Source organism: Centropristis striata, chromosome 2 (genome assembly GCF_030273125.1).
Source record: "Centropristis striata isolate RG_2023a ecotype Rhode Island chromosome 2, C.striata_1.0, whole genome shotgun sequence".
NCBI lineage: Eukaryota > Metazoa > Chordata > Actinopteri > Perciformes > Serranidae > Centropristis > Centropristis striata.
Window position 1 is genome coordinate 37,965,537 of NC_081518.1, and position 24,313 is coordinate 37,989,849.

General features: G+C 39.8%; 1 protein-coding gene across 1 annotated transcript in view; it reads right to left on the reverse strand.

The window, feature by feature from the left end:
• Positions 1–5,113: 5,113 nt before the first annotated feature.
• LOC131985521 (carbohydrate sulfotransferase 8-like) overlaps positions 5,114–24,313 on the reverse strand; it is a 199,605-nt gene continuing 180,405 nt past the window's right edge. Inside the window, exons 3-4 of the mRNA XM_059350683.1 lie at positions 9,367–9,404; positions 5,114–7,419 (exon numbers count right to left, since the gene is read on the reverse strand). Of these exons, the coding sequence (XP_059206666.1) occupies positions 6,241–7,419; positions 9,367–9,404 (1,217 nt within the window). The 3' untranslated portion in view covers positions 5,114–6,240. The remainder of the gene's footprint in view (positions 7,420–9,366; positions 9,405–24,313) is intronic.

Genomic DNA, 24,313 nt, shown 5'->3' on the forward strand with positions numbered 1-24,313 from the left:
TTGCAAGAACTCTGAATTCACGCTTTGTCAGGTCTGTTCGCAAGATGGAACGCAAAAACTTTTTTAAATGTTTCTTTTCTAAATCAAAGATTTTTACCTTCTTGCGACACAGCGTCCTGGTAATTTCTCGCTCAAGTTGTAAAATTTAAGCTTGCACGAATACGCAAAGGCGGGAATATCGCGTTGTGTCACCCGCAAGAGAAGAATGAATTCGGCGTCAACTTGCATGTTGATGGTGTGAAATCGCTGCCCTCAAAAAAAATATTTTGCCGTGAACACATCATAAATATGTTTAGAATGCCATGTTTATTGGTAAGAGACTTCAAATCTTATTTTTTTTACTTACTGATGCACTTGATTTGTTTCTGCCTTTTACTCACACATACACAGCAGTCAGTGAGAGAGAAGAAGTGTCTCTAAACCTCCATTCTGTTCCTCCTGCTGTCTGAGATCGCTAATACTGTGTTTTAATGCAGCCAAATTCACAATATAGTTAATCTCATTTACACATTTTTCTCTTTCTGTTATCAGACAACAGAATGATTGTGAAATTTGATCGCAGACCATAAATGCTATGTTGACCAGCAGGCATTACCAAGCTGCTGCAGCTGCAGATAACATCATTAGGCTATTGCATGATCAGACAAAACAAACAACTATATTGACATTTAAAATGACTGATCACAGAGGTTTAAAGCTACAAAAATTTGTCATTTTCAATTACGGCCAAAAGGCATCTGTTGCCTTATCTCAATGAGCTGCAAAATATATTTATACCCTGTAAAATGCAAAGTGTCGGCAAACAACTCTGAACTATATTATAAATGTGGCTGCTGATGAACAGACGCTCCGCTTTTCAAATGTTTCCAGTGGACGTTGAAAGTGCGATGGAGCCGGAGCGCAGCTGGAGCGGGACGCAGCCACATGCTGTGTACATTCACCGATATTTTTTTAAATGTCTCAATCTACTAGATGGATTGGTACAAAATTTATACAGACGTTCAAGGTTCCCGGACATTATATTCTACTTTTTCCTCCTGCTCGACCGTGAGATTGACTTTTGTAGCCATGAAATCTGGTCCACGCCCCCTGGGATGAATTGTAATAACTTTGGTGAGCCTCTGACTTTTCATATAGTCATCAGGTTAAAATTTCAACTTGTTCAATCCTTTGGTTCAGTCAGGAATACTCGCATCGTAGATTTAACCATTTATTGCAACAAATGGAAATACAGTTTGGCTTGGCGCTGAAAGGTCTATGACAGAATGCTTCCTAGAGTGACCAAGCAGCAATGCTAAGCCAAAACAAGGAGCACAATGCAGAAACCCCCTAGTGGGGCCTTTAACTAGGCATTAAAACATTTTTTAAAGTTTTATTTTGAGCCATTAGGACTCGACACACTAGAAAGGTAGAGCCTGGGGTGGTGGAGACAAATGGTTTCAATTAACAGCAGCAGCAACGGTGTGTGACAGTGGTGGTGCAACAGGGATCAGTGGGGAGGGAATCATATTTAAACGGTTCGCCTTATTGTGAGAATGAGCTGTGATTGGTGTGTGGGTGCAACAAGATCTCCAACCTAAATGACAGAATAGGTCAATACCACCCATAACTACACATATGAGCATTTGTCAAGATGACCCATATGAGTGTATTGTGGTTTGCGGTGCTGAGCGTTCTAAAAATAGCACACCCATCATTATACATCCACGGTTCCCGGTTGTAGAAAAGGCTGCAGTTTCGTTGAATTTGTGCTACAAAACCACTGATCTAGGTTTACATTTACATTTAGCAGACGCTTTTATCAAAAGCGACTTACAGAAAAAGGGAAACAATCAAGGTATAGTGCGATAAGAGGCGTTAGTGCAGCAATAAGTGCTAGTGACCAGTGTTGCCAACTTAGCAACTTTGTCGCTAGATTTAGCTACATTTCAGACCCCCCTAGCAACTATTTTTTTAAAAGCGACTAGCGACAAATCTAGCGACTTTTTCTGGTGTTATTGGAGACTTTTGGAGACTCGTTCTTACTCTTCTTAACGAGCCGTGGGGCCTGCTGGCTGCCCCGCCCTTGCACCAACGCACTGACAAGGCAAGAGGCACAGTCCTCCCGCAGGAGTCTCTCCTAGCTGCAGTCACAGAGCCGGAGGGGATGTTAACCCCTTAGTGTCCAGTCTGCAAATCGCACATGTGTGAAGTCGCCGCTGGCTGGTTTACAGTGTCTCCTTTGGGTCAGTTATGTCAGCCCCGAGGCCGGATAAAGGAGGAAGGTTGGAACAGGAGACAGTGCTCTAGCTGTTCTGTGACTCTTCAAAGTTCAGAAAACACTTGAGACAATAAAATAACACAACTGCAAGAAAAGAAAAAGAGCATACATTGAAAATGCTAAAGACAATTTATTAGTAGACACTCATCAGCCAGAAATAATAACCTCCTGAAGAATGTCTTCCTGAAATACACCATTTGATTGGCAGTGTAAAATAAGGCAAAGGGCTTAAGATCATATTTTATACACTTTTGCACCAACAATAAACAGTTATACATTCACTTGTTACTGTAATTACGCTTTTGATAAATCTGTCCATACACCCACATACCAAGAAAACTTTATTAACAAGGGGGGGCAGGGATGGACTTTGCAAGAGTTATACTCATCATAATGCAGTAGCAGTTTTGGCCAGATATTGGCTATAACTACATAGAATCTGACCACAACCTAAACAAAGATTAGATTTTGGAATTGCAAAAGCCAACACAGTATACTGACAAAAGTTCATACAATTACCATCACCTTGAAAGGGCACTACCACCAAAATTTTAAAGGTCTTGATTATAGTGTAGATAGATAAATTTCTCCTTAATCATAAGCAAATATGCCTCTTTATAAAGTATTTTGTTACATAAAACACACTTCCAGTGAGCTGCAAAGCATATAGCTGAATAGTGACTACTACTATATAGGAGACTAGCTATAGGTTGTTCCCAGCATCACAATAAAGTTCATCTTTGCACTGTGCCGTCTTAAAAAAATAAAGACTACCACTTCCCACTTTGGTTCTAGCCATACTTTTATATTTATCTATCTTGATTAAAGTTTTGTTTTACTCTGTATTTATTTTAATCAAGGTATTTGTGTGTAGATTTAAGCGCTACATGTATAGATTTGCATCTATTAATTTGGTGTCATCGTCATCATACAGTATGTAGTCACTTCTGAATTACACTCTGTATAGGAAGCTTAAACTTCAAAGTTTTACTTGCTTTAAGACTCTAAACCTTGGTTGAGGCCTCTATTTAGTCAATAAAATTGGTTCTATCCGTTCCTTAAACAATTTCAATCTTTCAAAGGGTTGTTAAAGAGCTCAACAGTGACCTCCGTCTTTTTGATCGGCTTCGGTTCTGAAAGTAAATTTCTCATTAATTTACTGCACTGCCAATTATGGCATGAATTGCTACAATAAAACATTTCATTTGGAGCAAAGAAAAAGGACTGGAAAACAGAAAGACAAAGGCACAAGGCTGTACATTGTCTTGTATACTGAAGGACCTACTCGTCATTGCGAATAACACGACTTCCAAGCTAATAATAGTTCTTGTTGAATTTAACCTTCCTTTTTGTTCATATGCATGATGAGCTCCACCAATCAGAGACATCGTTTGGATTGTGGGTAATGTAGTATTTCTTTACATTACATTACATACAGTCATTTAGCAGACGCTTTTGTCCAAAGTGACTTACAATAAGTGCATTCAACCTGATGGTACTAGACACAGACAACAGGAATCAAGTAAGTCTTCTTTCTTCTTCTACCCTCGATGCTTACACCATTAAAAAATGTCTGAGTTCATAACATCTAAATCATAACATCATAAAAATCTAAATCCTGATTCATAATATAATTGACATTTTCACTGTTGAGTTCTTTAGAGCCCTAATTTAATTTTAAAATTATTTTAAAATGTTTAAATTGTCATTCTCAATGCAGTTTTGACTAGTGCACATTGTTACGTGATCAGACCTGCATTAAGTAGTACCTAATAATAACAAAAAAAGGTTTCTCACTTTAGTGCCAGCTGGGTGGTGTGTTGGGGATTTAGCAGTATAGTAATGTTACACACAGGATACTTTAACTTCAATTGGTGCCATTTAGCAGTGTGTGTTAATGTTTACAAAAGCTGTAGGAAAAAAGACTGTTAACACACACATGCACGCACACACACACACACACACACACACACACACACACACACTCGCACGCACTCACGCACGCACGCACGCACGCACGCACACACACAGACACACAGTGAAGTTGCTATGGGTAAAAATGTCATTAGCCAGGATGGGTCACTAGGTGGAATGCAGCTCATCTGTACAGGGTCTATTATCACAGACAGACCAAACAGATCAGGGAAAAGTAATTAAAGAGCTAATTTCCAAAAATGTACATATCCATTTCATTAAAAAAACATATTCCGCTACATCCAAAGCACCGTGCGGTATCAATTCATCAATCAAACATAGTTATCTTCTTCAGTTAAAATGGCACAGCAAATATTTGCAGTAGGGATGCACTGATTGTGAAACTCTGGGCTGATTCAGAATGTTTAACATAATAATTTGGCCAATTGACAATGCTTTTTGTTGTGTTTGCTTGTTGTTAATTATTACCCTTTTTGTACCAGGGAATCAAAGAAATCTTCATTATAAAAATAAAAAAATAAATGATTTTAAAGAACTGACTTGAAAAACCAAACAACCATTCCCGATGTTGGCCCGATATTTATCAGTGCATCCCTAATTTGCATTTGTCATTTAGTATCTTGAGAGTTTTGTGGTTTTCAGCTGGTGGATATTTTGTTTTGGAAAGAAACTCTTCTTTTACACAACATCTCTACACTGTTATTACTGAAAGAACAACATATGACATCAAAATGGAAATAAACATACCTTCACCATAAGCACTGAATATATATATTTTAGAAATACATAGAAAAATATATAGTCCTCTGAATGCCCATTATACAATTGTACACAGTAGTGTCAAAAAAAGCCTATATGGTGGTGTAGAATGTGATACATACAGAGGGTATGAAGTCACTGACAGTGTGAGATTTGGGGGTGTTAAGTGTGATCAATGGGCATGCTCTTTTCTGTTTTGTCATTCTCTCAAAATGTCCAAATCAAACCAAGTCTAAGCATCTTTTTTGGTGTTGTTTGTTGTTGACTTTTACCCATTTGCTTGCCACGCAGTCACCAGACTGTATGCAGAATGATTACTAACAGCCATTAGGAGATATTGGCAGCAACACGTTGTACCCTGCAAATACCTGGATGTCCTGCATTTAACAACAGCCACCCAAATAAGTATCTCTAGTCATGGAGGACCTACAGCACATGTATGTGTTAAGACTAAAGCACAAACCTAACTGACAAAGTTAGAAGTACAAAAATGCTACAATAGGTGCACACAGCTTCTGAGTGGGCAGCACTTGACACATTTTAAAGATTTATACTATTTATAGTGTATCCTTTTGTTATGTTTAGTAAAACAATTTACACTCTATATCTGTATTAGTATGCAATGAAACATAGAGGCATAGTGGTGCCTAACCTGCTGCAAGTCAAATAGTATATGCAAATATTTTAAATTAATTCGAATGCAGAAATTAACAAATTGCAGTACATGGCAGTGATCATTACTATATCGTTAGTTATCTTAGTGTTGTGGTGTCATTACTCTAAAGGTAGGTGACAGGGGCTCACATTACACTGTACACTGAAATCACTTCTGACTTTAGGAATGTGTATTAAACTGCACCCATGTGGCGCTAATGTTGAATCAAACCATAAAACACATTTGCAAATCCTATTTGACTCACAGTAAGGCATAATTTAAAGCCTGTTGAAAAATAAGAAACTTTTTTTATTTCGAAGCAGAACATTTATCATTTTAATATTGTACCTCACCATGTGTTAACAGTGAATAAATAACCAATAACCATTTCAGGACAATTTAGAATATTGGATATCACACAAAGCTTTTCATCTCATGGTTGTCTGAAAATGAAGATAATCTGGTAAAAATGTATCCATAAAAAGCAGCTTTTGCAAGTACTTAGAGAAAGTTGAGTCTTACTGAGCTCTCTGCTGCGATGCAAAGGTCCATGTGAGCATGTGAGATAGCCTCTTTATGTTGAGATGTAGACATGGAATGTGACTGTGATGCAAGAGTTGATAGGAGTGAGTCAATTTAAAACTTCGTAAGGCTTGGAGTAGTTAAACATCTGATAGTCTGTGTAGTAGAAGTCATAGACTCGCTGTCTCTCCGAAGGGCTGACCTGTGAAAAGTATTTTTGTGTGATCTGCAAAGAGGTTTTCTTGTCGGATGGGTTCCTATCTTTAAAAGTGGGCAGCTTCATGTTGTGTGGCGCCCCAGTTAATCGGAGGAAATAGTTGGACTCCTCCTCCATGTTCTCAAACTTGCCAATGAAGTTGTAGTCTATGAGACAAGGGTTGCAGAGCTGATTCATCTGCTCCCAGTGGATGTCCATTCCTACGGGCCGGTGCACATCCAGCAGGTAATGGACAAACTCCTTGAACGTGACCCCGTTGCCTGTCTTCAGGGCTTCTGCGGATGGGTTCGGCCTATACCTGGAGATAATGGGTTTCCCAAACAGGTTGTGGTAGTAGTTGTTAGGATTTTCAAACTTGTCCCTGTAAGCCGACACCATTCTCTCCAAGGGCTCACGGACAATCATGAATTTGGTGTAGGTCGCCAGACGGTGCATGATTCCCTTGTGGTCGTAGGTGTGAAGCTCCCTGAGTTGCTGGCCATCGTGGACTGTGTCGTGTGTGATGCTATGAGTATTGGGGGCCTTGCCTGCCAGCACCATCAGGGTCCTCTTCCAGTTGGAACAGCCCGCCTTAGGCACCTGGCAGTACAACAACTTGTACTTGTCCTCTACGAAGATGTTTTTGACATGATTACCTGTGATGGTCTTGGAAATGCCGCTTTTGTACTTGGCACACATCTCCCTCATGTGTTGCCGGCGTGCTACCTGAATATTGGCAAGCTTTTTCCATTTGTCGGGGGTGAACGAGTCGTGGGCAGAAGGGGAGGAAACTGATGTGGACAAAGAAGAAGGTGGGGATTCCTTCTTGGTGGTGTGATGGATTGGGGGACTTGTTTTCAGCAGTTTGCGTTGTCTTTTAGTGACATGAAGGGAGGTTATGTCCTGCTCCCGGGACCCAGGGGTGGGTGTCTGTTTGGCCTGCTCCCGAGACTCAGGGGTGGCCGTCTGCTTGCTCTGCTCAAAGTGTGGGAACTGCATTGGAGGGATCGGGCTGGCCAAGATGCCCTTTGTTGTTTGGTGGTCCTGATAGTTTTCAGCTTTGCCTCTCTCTCTGTCCTGCGTAGAGAGAGTCTAGAAAACAATGACAACACAGGTTGTAGTTGTAGCAGACAGAAGAAGATATATGTTTAGATTAAACAAACATTTTCAATTAAAAATACATGCTAGAATTAATACTTTTTTACTAAATGAGGTGGTAACTCTGACCTGTGTTACCAGAAACAACCACATTTGCCCCACATGCTGCCTTCAGTATTCACATGAGCCACTTGATGGTGCTGTTTCACTGCACCTTAAACAAAGGTCTCACTCTGTAACATGCAAATGTCACACACTACCCAATGCCATCCATGACCTATCAGTAAACTGAGCTGTAATATCAAATAAATGTCTTATAAACACTTAATGGGGAATGTAAATTAGAATCATCTACTGCCTGATTACCATCACATGATGCCCAAGGCCATTATGCATTCTGACATTTTATTTCAATTAAATGCTGTAATGGCATCATAAAGCCAATGGACTGGATGTATAATTTTAATTTTACAACAGACAAGGTGATGAGACCATCATGAATCTTGGCTCATCCCCCTCCTGACTTAAATGGCCATATTCTTTCATCTGCAGGGACATCTGGAGGGGGGCAAAAAGGAGGGAGTGGTTCCTCCGTGTCGGTTTAATTTGCAAGGCGAGCACGGGGCAGCAACCTATACACCAGACATCACGTTCTTCAGGGTTTGCCCTGGTGGAAGTCTCTCATTGGTGCTGACGATCACAGCAGAGATGAGAGCAAACGGGGGTCATCTGAGAGCAGAGAGAGTAGTACGAGCGCTGCATTCTGACATAGAGACCTAGTTTATGGATTGTCTTGGAGTCAAACAGCATGTTGCTCCCTTGTTTCATCTCATTCATCTTCCTCCTGTAGATATCCAGGACTTTATAATGCTTTATGACAATTTACAAATGTCACTTATTGGCACCAAAAAAACATGAAACGTTTGTTCATGCACATTAGATCAGTTTCATTCAAATCTGTTCTAAATCACACTAACAATACTAGAGCTTGATCGATATGGAATTTTTGAAACCAGTACATATTTTAGAGAATTATTGATACGATGAATACAATTAATTTTTGAAAGCAGACCTTTTCTCTGTGGTTTGTGCACTGTTATGACTCTGCAAAGAAGGTTGCTTTCCTGAGCAAATAACTTCATTAAAGAATATTTAACATCAAACAAACAAAACATTTTTATACATTATATCAATCAACAGGACTGAACACCAACTTTTAAAAGTGGCTGCCTGTCAGGTTTGTCCGTCTCTATTTTTTATGTTAAAAAAGGTGTTCCCACTGATGTCTAACAGAGGCCAAGAATTAGTTGCCAATTTTTAAATGCAACTGTTACTGTTGATGCCTGACCAATTGTAGAAAAAAAGTTAAATAAACATCATAATTCTATGATCATTATCAATCAATTGAGCCATTAAGAAAAAATAAAATAAAAAGCTATATGACATCTTTTCTAAATCACCCCAAGTATCTATTTCTGCATTATATGTTCTGTAAAATAACATTTTATATTGGCCCATAATGGACGACGTATATTTGGATACTGATAGATATGATATGTCTGTGATAGGCCAATATCACCTGATGATATTGGTTGGTCGCTACTTATGTGACTTGAGTTTCTCGTGCTGGTTTACCATTCATCCACATTGTAAACTAAATGATGCATACAAGAAAGAAATCTTCTAGTGTGGAAAATTGAAAAAAGGGGAAAAAAAACTCTAGGTGTCATCACACCTTAAGAAACCAAGGCCTGGTTTGACTGGGACCGTTTCCTCAGTAAAGTCTGACTGGCTGAATGCACAGTGTGAGGTCAGCCTCTCTACACAGATACTATCAGACATGCTGTGAGGTACAAGGCTGACAATCACTTTTTGGCAATAGATAACGGTTGGGAGCAACCTGCAGATCTGTGTTTTGGGAGAAATGGAGTAAACATGTACCTCTCTGGACTGCCGTGGAGTGCTTGCAAGCTTCACGCCTGGGGAAAGAGAAGAGAAAAGAAAGAAACAATCAGCACTTAAGTAAACAACTTGTATTTTTTGTCCTTGTAGAAGGGAGTTAGGAGCCTCTGATGCATCAGAGGCTCCCAATAATTTAACGCTTCCTATCATTTAGTAGACTACTTTTGATCGCTAGGAAAACCGCCACTGCTCTACTAGTCCACAGAGGGAAGACAGGTAGCTCTATCTGTGTAATGAGCTGCCACAAGCATGAAAAGTTGGTAAATGAGTTGTGCTCCCAATAGCAAGCACTGAGGATGAGACAGGGGGAGAGAAAAAAGCACAAGAAAGAGGTGAAAAACGAGATGCAAGCAGGGAAGAAAGGAAGAAAGAAAGTTTAAAAATATGTAGTTTTTAGAAGGAAGACAGGGAGACGGAGGAAGATGTTGAAATTCTGGAGGACAGCAGGTGAGTGATAGAGACATACAGATTGGTTTTGTGGCAGCCTTGGGGACAGGTGGTATGTGTATTGGCAGATGTGCGGCAGCCGGACAGACAACGTGTTTAGTGGTCTGTCTCCAGCTGGACATCTCCTTTCCTTAGGTCCCCCCCCCCATCCTGCTGATATATAATCAGGCTGACAGCTCTGAGTGGGGCTGCATGGCTGCTGATGGGGGGAGCGAAGACACCTCTGCCTGAGTGGTCTGTCACTTCCAATTTGAGGGTGGAAGTGATAGGAACCTGCACGTGGGGGTGTGGGGGGAGGGCTGTAGATGCAGGCCACAACCTTCCCTAAGTGATGAGATCTGCAAAGCCCTATCTCACACTTAAACACGCCTCAGTGGGGAGGGAATAAAACGTGTTGCCCAGATGCAATGTTGTTTTAGATTAGTATGCACTGGAGAGCGCGGTGTTGCTGTCTGGCTGGAATCTTTTCTTGTCTTCATTCTTCAGAACGAGACACAGGAGGAAGAGGCGGAGGAGGACAATGAAGGGGAGTGGGCTAAGGAGGTGGCGTGTGACATTTTCTAATCTTGTTTGGGTGCTGCTGTGCTATGTGATCTTCTAACCCTAATGATAGCTCATGTAGGATGTGCATCTTTGATATCAGTTTACATTGGCACACGTGAAACACATGAATATTTATTGCAACACACTCAGATGCCATCGCCGGGGAAACACATCCATAGCAGCAATGTTTTTTCAGCGTCTGCCGTTCTAAACTGATGGAGCGGCACGAGCCCCTTGTAGCCCTGACCATCTTGTCAAGATACAAGCTTAGTTATTGATCTTGAGAAGCCCATCAAGGTGGTAATTGAAATCTCCAAAGGTTTAATTGGTTCCTTCTCAGAGGTGTTCTGTCTAGCTGGTGTTACAAGTTTGTCACAGCTGGTGATGTCAATACTGTCACACTTTCCTATTCCATATCACACTCTCAGACAGAGTCACATTTTAAACCCCTTTATTGTGTAGGAAAAAATTAATTGTAATTCATGTATTTAGTCGAATCTTTCACATATATATTTTTTCAGGCTGGGAGCCAGGTCCAGCCCTCAGGATATTTTCTGCTGCCTCTTTCCCCACTATTATTTCCTTTTGGCCTGTACCTCGGGGCAACACAAGTTGATAACAAGGACCCAATTCAGTGCCGTTTAGTCTCAGAGGTATTTTGCTGGTAATTTTGGTACATTTCCAGCAATTACATTTTCAATATTTTTATTCAGCACTGATGGCCGTGCCATTGTTAGACTATTTGGTCGTACCGGACTAAGGTCATATGGTCAAACTATCTAATTGCCCATCCTGCTTTTAATTTCGATAATTAAAATTGAAAGCTCATTTCAATCCTTTTTAGACCCATGTAGAATTAAAATTGTGACACCCTTGTTAATTTACTACAATTACATGAAGAGTCATACAAGTACAATATTTGGCAGGGTGTATCCTGAAACAAAGGTAAATGTTGCTAAATAAGATTCTGGGGATTTATTGCTATCCGTTTTTTTAAAAATATCACCCAAAACATCCCCAAAAAGATTATAAAAATGATTGTCCACTTAAGGAATTATCATCCAAAATTATTATTTTCCAGCACTTTAAACTGATTGTCTTACATACAGAAAACTTCCCAAGTTCATAAGCTTAGATTTGAGCCCAAAATGAGTCCTAGTCCTAGTCCTAGGTCTAGAAAATTACACTTTCTGGGGCCTTAATTCTTACCTATACCTCATATCAGAGAGAACAGAATGATCAATCATTCCTCTTGCATCTGACAATATGTTCATATGTACGGGTACTACTGATGTGAGAAATGAAAATGAGTAAAAAAACAAAAGCTTTTAAAAGTAATTCAAAATATGTTTATGTCATAGATGCACTGATAGCTTGTCAAAACAAGGACACACATAATGTACAAAGCACACTACCAATTATGCAGAAGCCAAGTATCAATAGTTATTGATATTGCAAACATGTACCTAAGCACTTGACATCTAACAACAAACTTAGACAAACACTCTTAATATAATACACGGCCGCTCATAAAGTTGGAATAAAATATTTTTGTTTTACCTCTTTTCATGAAATGATTGTGACAATGTGATTTATTATTGACAGATAAAGTGTATGTCTTCATAAAACTTCTCTTCCAAACATATCACAATAAAAATGAAACCACAATTAACAGAGGATTGTATCTGAAAAGAAAACGACCGTGTATAAATTCTACTCAGGGAAGAGCTTTGAAAAACAGGAAAAAGAAAATGCAACAAGGTTGAATGAGATTCAAGCCAAAGGCAGAGGACACTGTCCTGTTCAGCACTCTGTGACAACGGTGTCTCGTTAAAGTTGTTTGGAAAATGAATGCGATTTGATTTGATTTGATAAATCTTGGATTAAATATCTGTTTCATAGTAGTGAATGGATTCTGGCTCTGAAAATGCATTACTCTCTCAAGTAGGGAGCCAAAATTACATTTCATGAGAGGAACATTTTTCCACGATAGAGCATAACTGAAACAAGCAATACAACAATGTAAACTGAATTTCAGGGGGATTTGTAAACATCATTTATCTCTGTAGTATCTATTTGGTTGAGTGTAATAGTTGCTGTTTGATTGCAATTTCACACTCAGTCAATTCCACTCAGTATAACTATGCTATTGATTTTTACTGCTGCGTGGTGAAACAGTGATAAATTGTAAAAGACTGAGGTTTCATCCTGTGAGATGCAGAAAATTCATCCCGGTAATTCCACATATAGATGTAGTAGCTGCAGCCCAATTTTTCCCCAAACTTCTTTTGTAAATAGTCTAATAATGCATAATAATGTGATGGTAATGTTTTCTCTATGGTACAATTTGGAAGTTGGTTGAGGGGCATTAGAGGTTTATACTGTATACAGATGTGTGATTACTGTACTGTAGCATTCACAAAAAGGATTCTCTGCAGCAGTAATGGAGAGATTCGGGGTAAATGCACCGTGGGGGAATTCTGTAATAGCAAGAAAACAGTCAACCAATAAAGCTGAAGTTGTTTTTATCCCCAGACATTAAATGTCAAACTGCTTTGGTATCTTCTTTTAGAAGCTCCAAAGGGTTGTGGTAAACTCCGACAAACATAAAAACACTTCTAAAAGCATAGATCAAAAGAGTGCCTCTGATAAGTTTTGCTTTGATTCTCAGGTATTTCACTGTAATTTTTGCTGATGACGGAAGCTGATTAAAAAGCAGAATCGGCTCTTAAGCCTCGTCCTCCGTTGCCCTCTAAAGTAACCTTGAGCATCCAGCTCTCTCTCTGAGAGAAAACCTCTGAATATTCATGCGGACGACCCAGCATTACTGCAAGGATCCATATAAGCAAAGGGCCACATCATTAGCAGATCCATTATCATCCTTCCCTCTCAAAGACCCTTGTACAACTCTCTTACAGAGACACACATCAAACACGCTTTTCCCTGCCACCGCCGCTGAGGAGGAGCAAAGGAGAAAAACAATGTGAAATAATGAGCTTATTAAGTGAAGGATTGTGGCCCCTATGTTCTGGGAGAACTTGTTAAATGCCTAGTTTTAACCAGAGACGGGCCAGGAGGGTGCTAGAAGCCAGACAAGGCGTGTCCTCCTCCATCCAACTATTCAGACGAGGCAGTCATGCTGCGCCACCATAAACCCTTCATTAGTCATTCAGCACACTGAGCCACTGTGACCCCAACCAGCTGCACTCCCGTCTCTACCCAACAAACCACCCACACCTGCACTCTGCACACATGCTCCTCCTTCACTTGACTCTGTGTGGGAATTCAGGGCTCTGGCATGCTGGGGTGGTTTATCAGAGGAAAAACGCTTGAGAACAGAGGTATTAGGTTTTAAGCTCTGTGGTCCATTGATGTTTTAACTTGTTGTGGTAAGAGATAAAATTATGTTTCATTTGGTGCTTAAATCCTCCAGGACTGTGCCAGAGAGAGCAGGTGCTGGGGAGGAGGAGGAGGTGATGCACGTGGTCAAGATTGAAGACTTGAAGCTTGCAAAGGCTCTCTAAAGAACAAACAGAGTCCATCTTAAATTGTGTTTATGATCATCTGAGGGCTGTCTTGTGTTGTGAAGGAAGGCTTGGAAGCTTTAAGACTTTCTTAGGTGTTCATGTTTAGAACAGAATGAATGAATAATGCAGGTATAGATAAAACCAGCACACCAAAAAAATGATTTTTTTTTCACTGTTTCGGCTGGAAGCAAGATGCCATACCAGACTCACCATCCAGACTGTTGTCAGTCTCAGGTAGTTAAATATCCACATTTGATCACAGCCCTCTGTGTCTGATATGGATACACAAGGTACCTTTTGGTGTCTGTATAAGCTGCACCAGGCTTTTAACTTACTTTGATATGAGAAAACCCATCAGTGGCGGTATAAGAAGAGAAGTGCTCCAGAAGTCAGGTAACACAGTATAATGAGTGTCAGCGCAGGAAGGCGGATAAGGTGGATGATTGGGTCCAAACATATACTGTAGAACTGTGACCATGGAGACCACTGTTCACACCCTGTGTGTTTATTTTTGACTACTTAACTTATAGACTATGAAGCTTTATTTATGTAATAAACATATATATTCAACGCAAACAGGATCTTTTTCCATGTGTTAAACAGCAAAGCCAAGTGGTCTTGACCAAGCGTCTGTGTGTGACATTTGGGAATGGGAATGGGTTGATTAATTGGTAGGATTTAATATTATAAAAGATTAATGCCAACATACATTGTTCTCTAATTTGATTAATGAAAGTCTGAACTGCTGTATGTGAAACACTCTGAGGAATTAAGTCCATACTTGACAATTCTGCACATCATAATTGTGGTCCAATGCCTTGTGGTTTAAAGTAACTTACTACTTATTTACTCAAATACTGTTGTTATGTGCAGAATTTCTTCTGCATTTTTATGCCTTAAGATGGGTTTTAAGAGGTAAAATATACTGTCTTTTTACAGTTTGCAACTGTATGTCACACATTATTAGCAAATGTTCACAATCTGTTTTATTTTTATGTTCGAAAAAGTCCCAGCTTTTTAAGAATCAGGTTTGTACAATATAAATCTTTATAGAGATTAGTGGAACTGCAGATGGGTTGGGTGACATCTCCCTGTAGGCTTGTTACGATCAGTAATTGCTTTCATATGTAATCATATATGATCAATTGTCAATACAAATGTCTTGATCATAGCTGGATATACTTTTTTTTGTTACATAGCACATAAGGGCCACGATATATCTGCAGGGAGGTTGGTAGGATTTTTTTTTCAAGTGCTGAGATCTGGCAATTAAAAGCATATTTCTAAGTTTTTCAAACAAGAACTCCTGAGTCACTGGGGTTCCCACACTCCTCCTCCTACCTACTGAACTATGCAGTGACGGTACAGCGTGCCATGAGCAAGCAGCTGGCACTAGAAGACATGCCACCTACAAAGGTCATGAAGCGTCATAGCTGAAAGTAGTCTTCTTTGGCCAGATGACTAAGCTGTTTCATTACCGCTACATCTCGCATGGTGATACCTTCTCTATTCATTTGACATTTGTGTTTCTGGCTCAAATTTCACTTCATCAGTCCATATTTGTATTTTGTTTTTGGGAGTAGTACGGGCTCTTTTCTTTTGACTTTCATCAGTGTCGCTGCAGTTGCTCTTTTTTGCTCATCAGAAGAGGTTGATAAAGGTCATAGTGCCTTTGCTCCTTTTAAAGCTACATTATAGTTAATGAAGCCAGAACATGGGGATATGGTACTTTGGCTTTATATTACATTTATGAGAGCCTGAAGTTAAAGAGGGTGTGACATGTGAGTTGCTGACAATAACTGCATTAGGACATTTTTGTTTAGTGTAGAACAGCACTGTATCCACATTCTAGCTTTAAATAATAAAAAAAAAGGTTAGTAGGTGTGGTCGTTTTTATGATAAAGGGCGATTACATTAAAACTATGGCTTGCTAACCAGCTGTGTGCATTAACCTGCCTCTCACGCTCCCATCCTAAACCCCATCATGACATTCTTTTGACCTCCTCGACGCAATTTACTGCACCTCCGTGGGTGCACACGAGGATTGACTTATTAGTGAAATCCATAAATTACAAGATGTTCACTAAACCATGAATAGGTTCCCCTTCCACCTCTGTCCCCAGATAAGGTCAAGTGTTGGGAAGACTCTTAAGTCACGGGGGATGTGCTCTTTCATTAGTTGGAATTCAAATGAAAAAGAGCTCACTTTCTCCAACCCTGACCGCAATAAATCAATGCACCGTCCATGCACCATAAATAACACATGGTTCGGCTCATAATTGTCTGTGGCAGAGCACAAGCTAAGCATACAAAGACTGCATCAACATTCAGCGAGAAAAAAAAAAAAACGAGAACAGTGGAAGACTATTTATGACGTGAGGCTGTGGTGCTGCATTAACACCTTTGCACTATTTTCAGAGCACTTTGCTTCCCTGCTCTGAGGCAGTGCAGCTGCTTGGCTCATGCATCGTCACTCCGATGTTTGAGTTTGTGAATGGGGAACGGATGTGACATTATGAAGTGGTGGATTAAAAGTGCTTTTGTAAGATATTCTTTAAATGATGAATAAAAACGTTTCATTCAACGAGTCATTTAAAAAGTGTGACACTATGGGCGCAGTGCTCAATGCTCAGTCATAGCAACAATCATAATCATGATTGATTACTCATTAACTGTGGAAACATCAAGCATTCACGGACCCTGAAATTTCTTAAACTTTCAATATAATTAAACGGAGAAAAAGCAAATAAAAAAGCTATTAAAATAAATAATTAATATAATTAACAAAATATATATGAATTTTTTAAATAATGATGTAAAAATATACTTAATAATTAGATAAAAATAAATAAGATCAACTTTGTTTTAATGTTGCACTTCCACAACCTACTGAAAACTACTAAATAAATAATAATTAAATTAGACCAAAGTAAATGAGCAAAAATGGGTAAAAGTGCATGTGTAAAGGAAAGGTGCACTGTATTTAGTACATAAGACAAAATGAGAACATTATTCTGAAATGTAATGTGGTACAATAATTGATTTATCTTGATAATCTTGTTTTCATAATTGTTGAAAGCCAATATCATGATTGAAGCTTAAATTGGATTAATGGCCCAGCTCCACGTGACACCTCCTCAAACCACTGGGGTTAGCTGTTACATTATTTTAAACTTGTTTTACAGAAAAGCTCCGCTATAAAGTTATTAAATGGTGAAACCGAGACAATGACATGCTGTACAGTGCTTTAAAAAAGCCTCCATACAGAGCCAAAAAATGTGAAAGTGCATTTTATGATAACGAGAAAGTGCCTCTGTGGGGCAATAATGTAGGTAGCTATAATAATCCCCCTCATGTTTTAATTTGCTCCAATCTTGGGCTACTTTTTCTGTGCAATCTTCCAATTCTTTTCTCATGCTGGGAAAACCTGGCACTGAACACAGCAGGAGGGGAAATAATGAACTACACAGATAGGAAGCTGCTGAAAGGAGGTATCAAACGTGGCACTGATTATCATTATGACAATTCATTTTGACAACAATATATTCTCACAGTCGATGTTACTGGGGAGTTTTCAAGGTTAGGAGATGCGAAGACATCCCGGGGCAGATTTCCATGGAAACAGGGAGTCAGAGAGCCGTATGTGGGGTTGTGGTGGGAGGCGGCTTGTTTTAATACCACGTAGAGGACGGGGCATGGCAGCTTGCATGAGGAGGGATGTGTAAACAAATGCTACCTGTCAGCTGTGAGCCCGGGGTTAAGTGAATTATCTCAGCTGAGACGAGGTGCAGGATGCTTTAATTGGCACATATCTTATTCAGATGCTGCAGAGCTCTTGACCTAGGCGAGTACACACCGCAGCGCTCCCTTTGGAAACCACTCCCTCTGCGATGACAATAGAAAGCTGATTGGATCTAAAAAGTCCACACAGTAAGTGGAGGTATTGTAAAGTTGTTTTTGGTAAGAAGCCTGAAATTTTGTGAGTGGAGTTCACACAGTCAGATCTGCAGGCGGAGCTGCTGAATGCTGTCCTGGAACTCGCACAGGCTCGGCTAGATAAACAGAGCTGCTGATGACATGAGAGGAGTGATATGTGAGATGAGTGAGATGTGAGCACTGACTCAACTATTCAGCATGGAAAAGAAGACGGACACACTGTGAAGAAAACCACAGTTCTGACAAACATTAAAGGAGGCTGTGTGAACAAAGTACTCAGTGAAATAGAAGGACGGAGACTGTGAAAAAGATTTGGCAATGACAAAAAAAAAAAACTGTATCTACAGTTATACTCAATAACCACAAATCTGGGCCTCCACAAAAAACATGTCCCAAATTCAAACTTTAGCTATGTTTCAAAAGTTTACTCAATCAATAACAAAATAATTATATTGTCCATTTAAAGCCAAAAGAAGATAGCATTAATTTGTCATCTAATAATTAATATCTCCATGTTGCAAGTTACCTGATACAATGTATTGTTTTTTCATGACAAAACTGGTTTAACATGTCATACTATGGACAACAATGTCCAAATAGAAGCAAAAATAACTGCATTTAAGATTAAATTGAGTTTAAAGAAAAAGAAGAAGGCCAATGCCTTCCTTAGTGACCATCATAATGTTACTTTACACAGAAACACAGGATGACCACTAATTAGGATTATTTCATCTTATTTTTTTTAGATGTTTTGTCCTTGATTTTGGCATGAGAGAGAGGTCTAAATACTACAATACCCATGAGCCTCGAGGTGTGAATCAGAGTAAATTCAAAACACTTCAGCATTACAGTTTAGAGGAAAACACAGTGCTGTATAGATGATGAACTGATTTAAATTTCAGATTGTGACTTTTTTCAACAACATCATCTGTAAATTTTAATCATCATTAGCAGTCACAAAACTATAGACGCAGTAATTGTATGTTTCTTGTCAAAATACATTCTGGAAGTAATAGTTAACATCCATAATTTTAAACCTCCAAAGATATTTTCTGACACAGTAATTAATATTTGGTTCAACCATGTCATGTAGCATTGTCTATAGGAAAAATGAAGGGGACTTTTACTCCCAGGGGCCCCTGCACTTCTGTCTGTCCTGTAAGAGTGATCCCTCTTTTTCTATTTTTTCCCGATTACACATTTCTTCCTTACCTCCCACCAAAAATATAGAGTTTGTCAAACTGATTGTCAAATACTTTTAGGCAAATTTGTGCTTTGTGATATTGGGCTGTATAAATAAAATTGACTTGACCTGTGCATTCCCTTCTGTAAAAACCCAGACAGTCACTGTAACCACGCCTGACTATCCTTCATTGATTTCTGCTCTGTTCTAAGTCAATTATTGTAGGTTCAAGCAACGGACCAAGCAATAAGTAAGCAGGCCGTAATGATTGACATCACACTCACCGACACCAGCGCACACAGGGCTGTGTACACACTCTCCTCCTCTACACAAAGTGTTCACATGACTGGAAGTATTTACTGCCATTCTTGGAGTCCTCATTAACTCTGCTGTCAGAAACAAAAGGACTGTTCATCAAAGCCATTTTTCACCCTCCATATCTTGACATCACCTTAAACACTGACCTCATTTACAACCAACACACCAACGACGTCCACAAGACGTGTCAACAACTATTTTCAATCATCTATAAAAAGCTGGAACATCATCCAAACAACCATCCAGTCTGTCATGTTGCTCTTTTTCCAAGTTTGTTTTCTCAAACAGAAACGATGTTCCTAAAAAAAGACATGCAGTTGTCCACCTGATTACTCTCCCCACTCCTGTTTACTTGGAACTGCTCTAACATAATTGTGACTGATTGTCTCTGCTTCCTTCCCTCGTACAGGAGGGCCTGCCTCAGCAAAAGTTTTATTCCCCTTATCCCCACTACATGTAACATTCTGAAAGAATAAATACACTTCAAATAAGAATGTTGAGACTTGCTTAATCAGCTGGTTTGATACAACAGTTAAATAAATGTGAGGAGCTGCTGGTGCTGTAATAACTTTAACCTGGAGAGAGACAGCTAGATATAAAAAAAACATCTAAATGAATCCAACAATACTCTTTTTTTAACTGAAATGCTAACATTTTTCAGGATTATCTCAAAAGAGATGATCTTATTTGCTAGAAGCTATAATGACTGAAAAGACACCGGTCTGGTATTATCTATAGCTTCCTCTTTTCTACAGTTTCTTCATCCACATTTTTCTTTGCTTTCAGAGTGACCTGATGGCTTCCCATCTCATTTCTATAATGAACATTTTATTGAAAATGTCAACAAAGTGACCTGATGGCTTTTATTGGAGAAGAGGTGCTGACTTTGACTGTACCCTTCAAACAACTAATAGACATAAGACAAAAAATTAACACAATAGTGCACTCCTGGTGCTGTATTTTTAATTCTTTCTTTTTTTTTTCCTTTTCACAAAGCCATTGAAGGCTTTGTGCACTGGCTTTGGGAGGGATTAAATGAGTTGTTTGATGACCTCTTTTAAGTCTTTTTTTTTCCACATTTCTTCTAGATTAAAGTCGGTGCCAAATCCTTTTATTTGTGACCTGTTGGTACACTGGCGGCGGCACGCTGAGGTGCTGTGATCAGATGCTGCTATGTCTTCGTTAAGCCGCTGTGCTCCCCTGTTCACCTCTATTTGCAGTGAGATTGGGAACTGGAATTGGCCCTGTCACTGTTTACCCTGGCCTCTCATTTGAGTTAGCTTCACGTTCTCCTACACACCCCTTGTTTTCCTGTCAGAGCACTACTGATTACAGCAGAAACTGATGAGTCCAGACATGTGAGTAAAGCACAGGGACTGCGTTTGAATACCAAAGGATCAGAATTCACCCTCTGCTTGCAGTTCACGTCAGTCCATCACATAGACATGCAGAAAGAGGGCTTGGAACCAAATGAAATACCACCCATATTCCTGCATTTTATGAAATCTGTAAGTTGATAATTGAAACTTTTATTGCTTCTTGATCACAGTCATAATAAGCCAACATACACCAACATCTGAAGAACTAGAAATGAAAATGGCTTATGAAGCGGGGAAGATAATCTAAGAAGAGGAAGATGATGAAAACACTGCATCATAAGAAGCCATGCCTTCAATAAAAATATGGTAGTAATTCAAGGAGAAAGCAGATTTACACCAATTAAAGTCACTGAGAATCTCTGCAGATTTTACAAATCACTGAACCATTCCGGCAAATATTAGTTCTTTGCTAATAGGGCTTAAGCTTTATTTAAATGAGATTATTTTTATTATGAGCAGTTATATAATTTTAACTTTTTAGAGACCCACAGAATGATACCCAGTACAAGTTTTTAAAGTCACCTTTGTGAATACACAAATAACCTCTGATAAATATAATGGGAATTCTGGAGTTGTGATTGACACGCAATGTGTGATACTTATAGCTGCTACCTTGTTCACGGTGTCAGGTAAACAATCAGAACAGCTGTCACCTCATAGTGAAAATAATCTGCTGTCTCTCCCTTGTGATTTAGCAATGGATTTTTAGTGTGCTTATTTAATGAGGATGAGCATACAGGATGAAAAGTAGATCATAACCTTGCAAATGTGGTAAACCATCAGTAATTTGAGTGAAATCACAAGGTTCCTTAATCCTGTGAGAACAATCCTCTGGGATCACACACATAGTGCTAATAAAAATGACATATAACCCTCTAATCCAGCTCGGGGAAAAAGATGATTGCATTTGTGAAAACACTGAAGTGTAAATAGCTCAGATAGATCAGCTGTTGTAAGCAAACACACACTATAAGTTGGGAGGAACAGGACCTGGGTTCACTCCTTCAAGCAGCCTTATTTGTCAGTCAGTGGCCTTGAAGCCATGCATTCTTAACATGCCTGCTAGCTCACCTCTGGGCTCCAACCACACCACAAACAGGACCATTCTAGGCCTTTATAGCAGCTCCTGATTAGCCTTAAGCACTTTGCTGTTTTCTTCTTACTCGCCTCTGGTCTCGCCTCTGTTTTCGTCTACATTCCCTCCATTATCATTCCCCCCTCCCCCCCAGACGCTGGTCTTTTACTCCCCTAAGTGTCTTATCTCTTCCCTCCCCTCCGCACTGCTCTTCTTCAGCACATCACCTCTGGCCTCCAGCTTCCAACCTATAATTTCCTCTCGCCTCCATCTGTGCCCTCTGCGTCGCTCCCCAGCTACGCTCTTGAAAACCACAGAAAAACAATAAAAATAGCACCAAACAATAAACATAACAGCACGCCCTCAAAATCTGTGCCATTACAACTCCTGTGACTACAGCAGGTTTCTCGCTGTCTGCAGCTCCGCACGATAATAACGCTGGAAATAATGATGGTAAAAGTTTCCTTCTCAGACACTTTTTTATTTACAGGAGCCTCTCGGCCCACAGTGCTCTGTATGGTTGGGCTCTGACAGGCGGTGAAGAGTGTGTGAACATCTGAACACAGCAGCACTTACTCAACCCCTCTACAGCGCTGTGCTAATGAGAAGTGTGTGTGTGTTTGTGTGTTAGCGTGTATGTGATGGCTGCAAAGGGCTGTCGCTCTGACTGACACTCCCTTATGCCTGAAATAACTCTTACACACGTCAGGTGGCTGTTGCCCCAAGGTCCCAAGAGCTGAGGTGTCATTTAAGAAACACAGTTTGTTTTTGCTGCAGCTTACATGCTGCTGACTGCCAGCCCATTGCTCTGCTTATTGTAGAGGAAAACGGAAACCCAAAAAATGCACCCACACCTGAATAAATGCATCAAAGCTGAGACAGATGCTGACCTTCTTTATGACCAAAAAAGTCTGAAACCTGCAGCTAAATTCTGCAGATTTACACTTACTTTACACTTTTATGTTGCACAGGTTTTATTGCACAAAATGTTTTGCATGATACAACTTTCCACCTTAAACGTGTTAAGTGTAGGGTGCTGTTAGATAGCTGTTCACATGCTATCACAAGCTTATGCAAAAGAAAGATTATAAACTTGAATTTGCGCTTCATATTTGTATGCCTCTGCCAAGTTGCAGTACATCCATGTCTCTATACAATCACCACAGTTTCAAGTATGGCACCCAACATTGGTGTCAGCACTTTACTAACTGAACAAATGTGGTCACAATATTCTCTTCTGTGGCTAAGTTATGGCGTTAAATTATGCCCAGAAAAGTGTTTTTGCAGAATGTTATGATGGCACAGTCAAGCTGACATTTGACGTTTTGGATATAAAAGGTAAAAGAACATTTTTTACCTTATCCTTGAAATATAATGGATGTAGCCAGACCTTTCATTGCTACTAGTTCATCCTTGAGTCCAAGGATTTTTACCAAATTTGTAGAAATTCCCTCAAGGCTTTCTTAAGATATTGTTTTTTTTTTGGAGAATGTGACAGACGTGAGCTCACAGTCACTATAACCTTTGAACATGAAAAATCTAGTCAGTTCATCCTTGAGTCCAAGTTGATGTTGGTGCTGAATTTTAAGAAACTCCCTCAAGGTGGTCCCAAGAGTATGTTCACAAGAATGGGATAGACGGGAGGTCACAGTGACCTTTAACCAACAAAATCTTATCTGTTCATCCTTGAGTCCAAAATGGACGTTTGGGCTAAATTTAAATAAATTCTGTCCTGAGATATCACCTTCATGTGAACAGGACAGACCTACAACCCGAACACATAATACCTCCAGCCACGGCAAACAAAAATGTAAGTGAGCATGAATTCTGTTTGCAAATGTTTTATTCTATTTTTCATGCCTATGTGAAGCACCTGGACAGGTATTCTTAAACTACAATCTTGCCTGGAAAATCAGCTGAAAACCATCCGTGGCAAAAAGTCTTCGATCCCACAGTTCTCTCATGGTCTCACTGAGTCTGTCTGATTACCTGGCTTCAGCATTTAAAGTGCTCATTGAGCCCCAAGCCCTCCCTCGTTCTGCTATCTCAGGCAGCCTTTCTTCTCCCCGTCAGGGAAAATGCCAGAGAGGTGCAGTAAGAGCCATGCTCCGCTCCCAGTGCTGGTAATTTGACAGCGAGCAGAGAAGGTGCAGAATAATTGGAATAGCATTTACGTGTCAATGTGACACTGACAGAGAGAGCTCAACATTTAACACGTCCGATTGGAAAGGGAGGGGAAAAAATGCAAGTCTGAGATTTCAGGAATAGATTTCACAAGTTGTCTTGCAAAAGAAGAACCGGGTTAATCAGACAAACTAGACATCTGGCCTTTTGTCAGAGCTGTTTGTGTCTGAAGCTCTGGGAGAAAAGACTGGAGCAATACAAATGATGATTTTGGCCCAACCCAGGTCTTGTGAACAGCAAGCCAGTGCTGGCCAGAGCCGGGGCTTTCTGATGGTTTTCACTGGATCTAACTCAGTGGGACAGATGCATCCAAAGACAACAGGATGATATGACT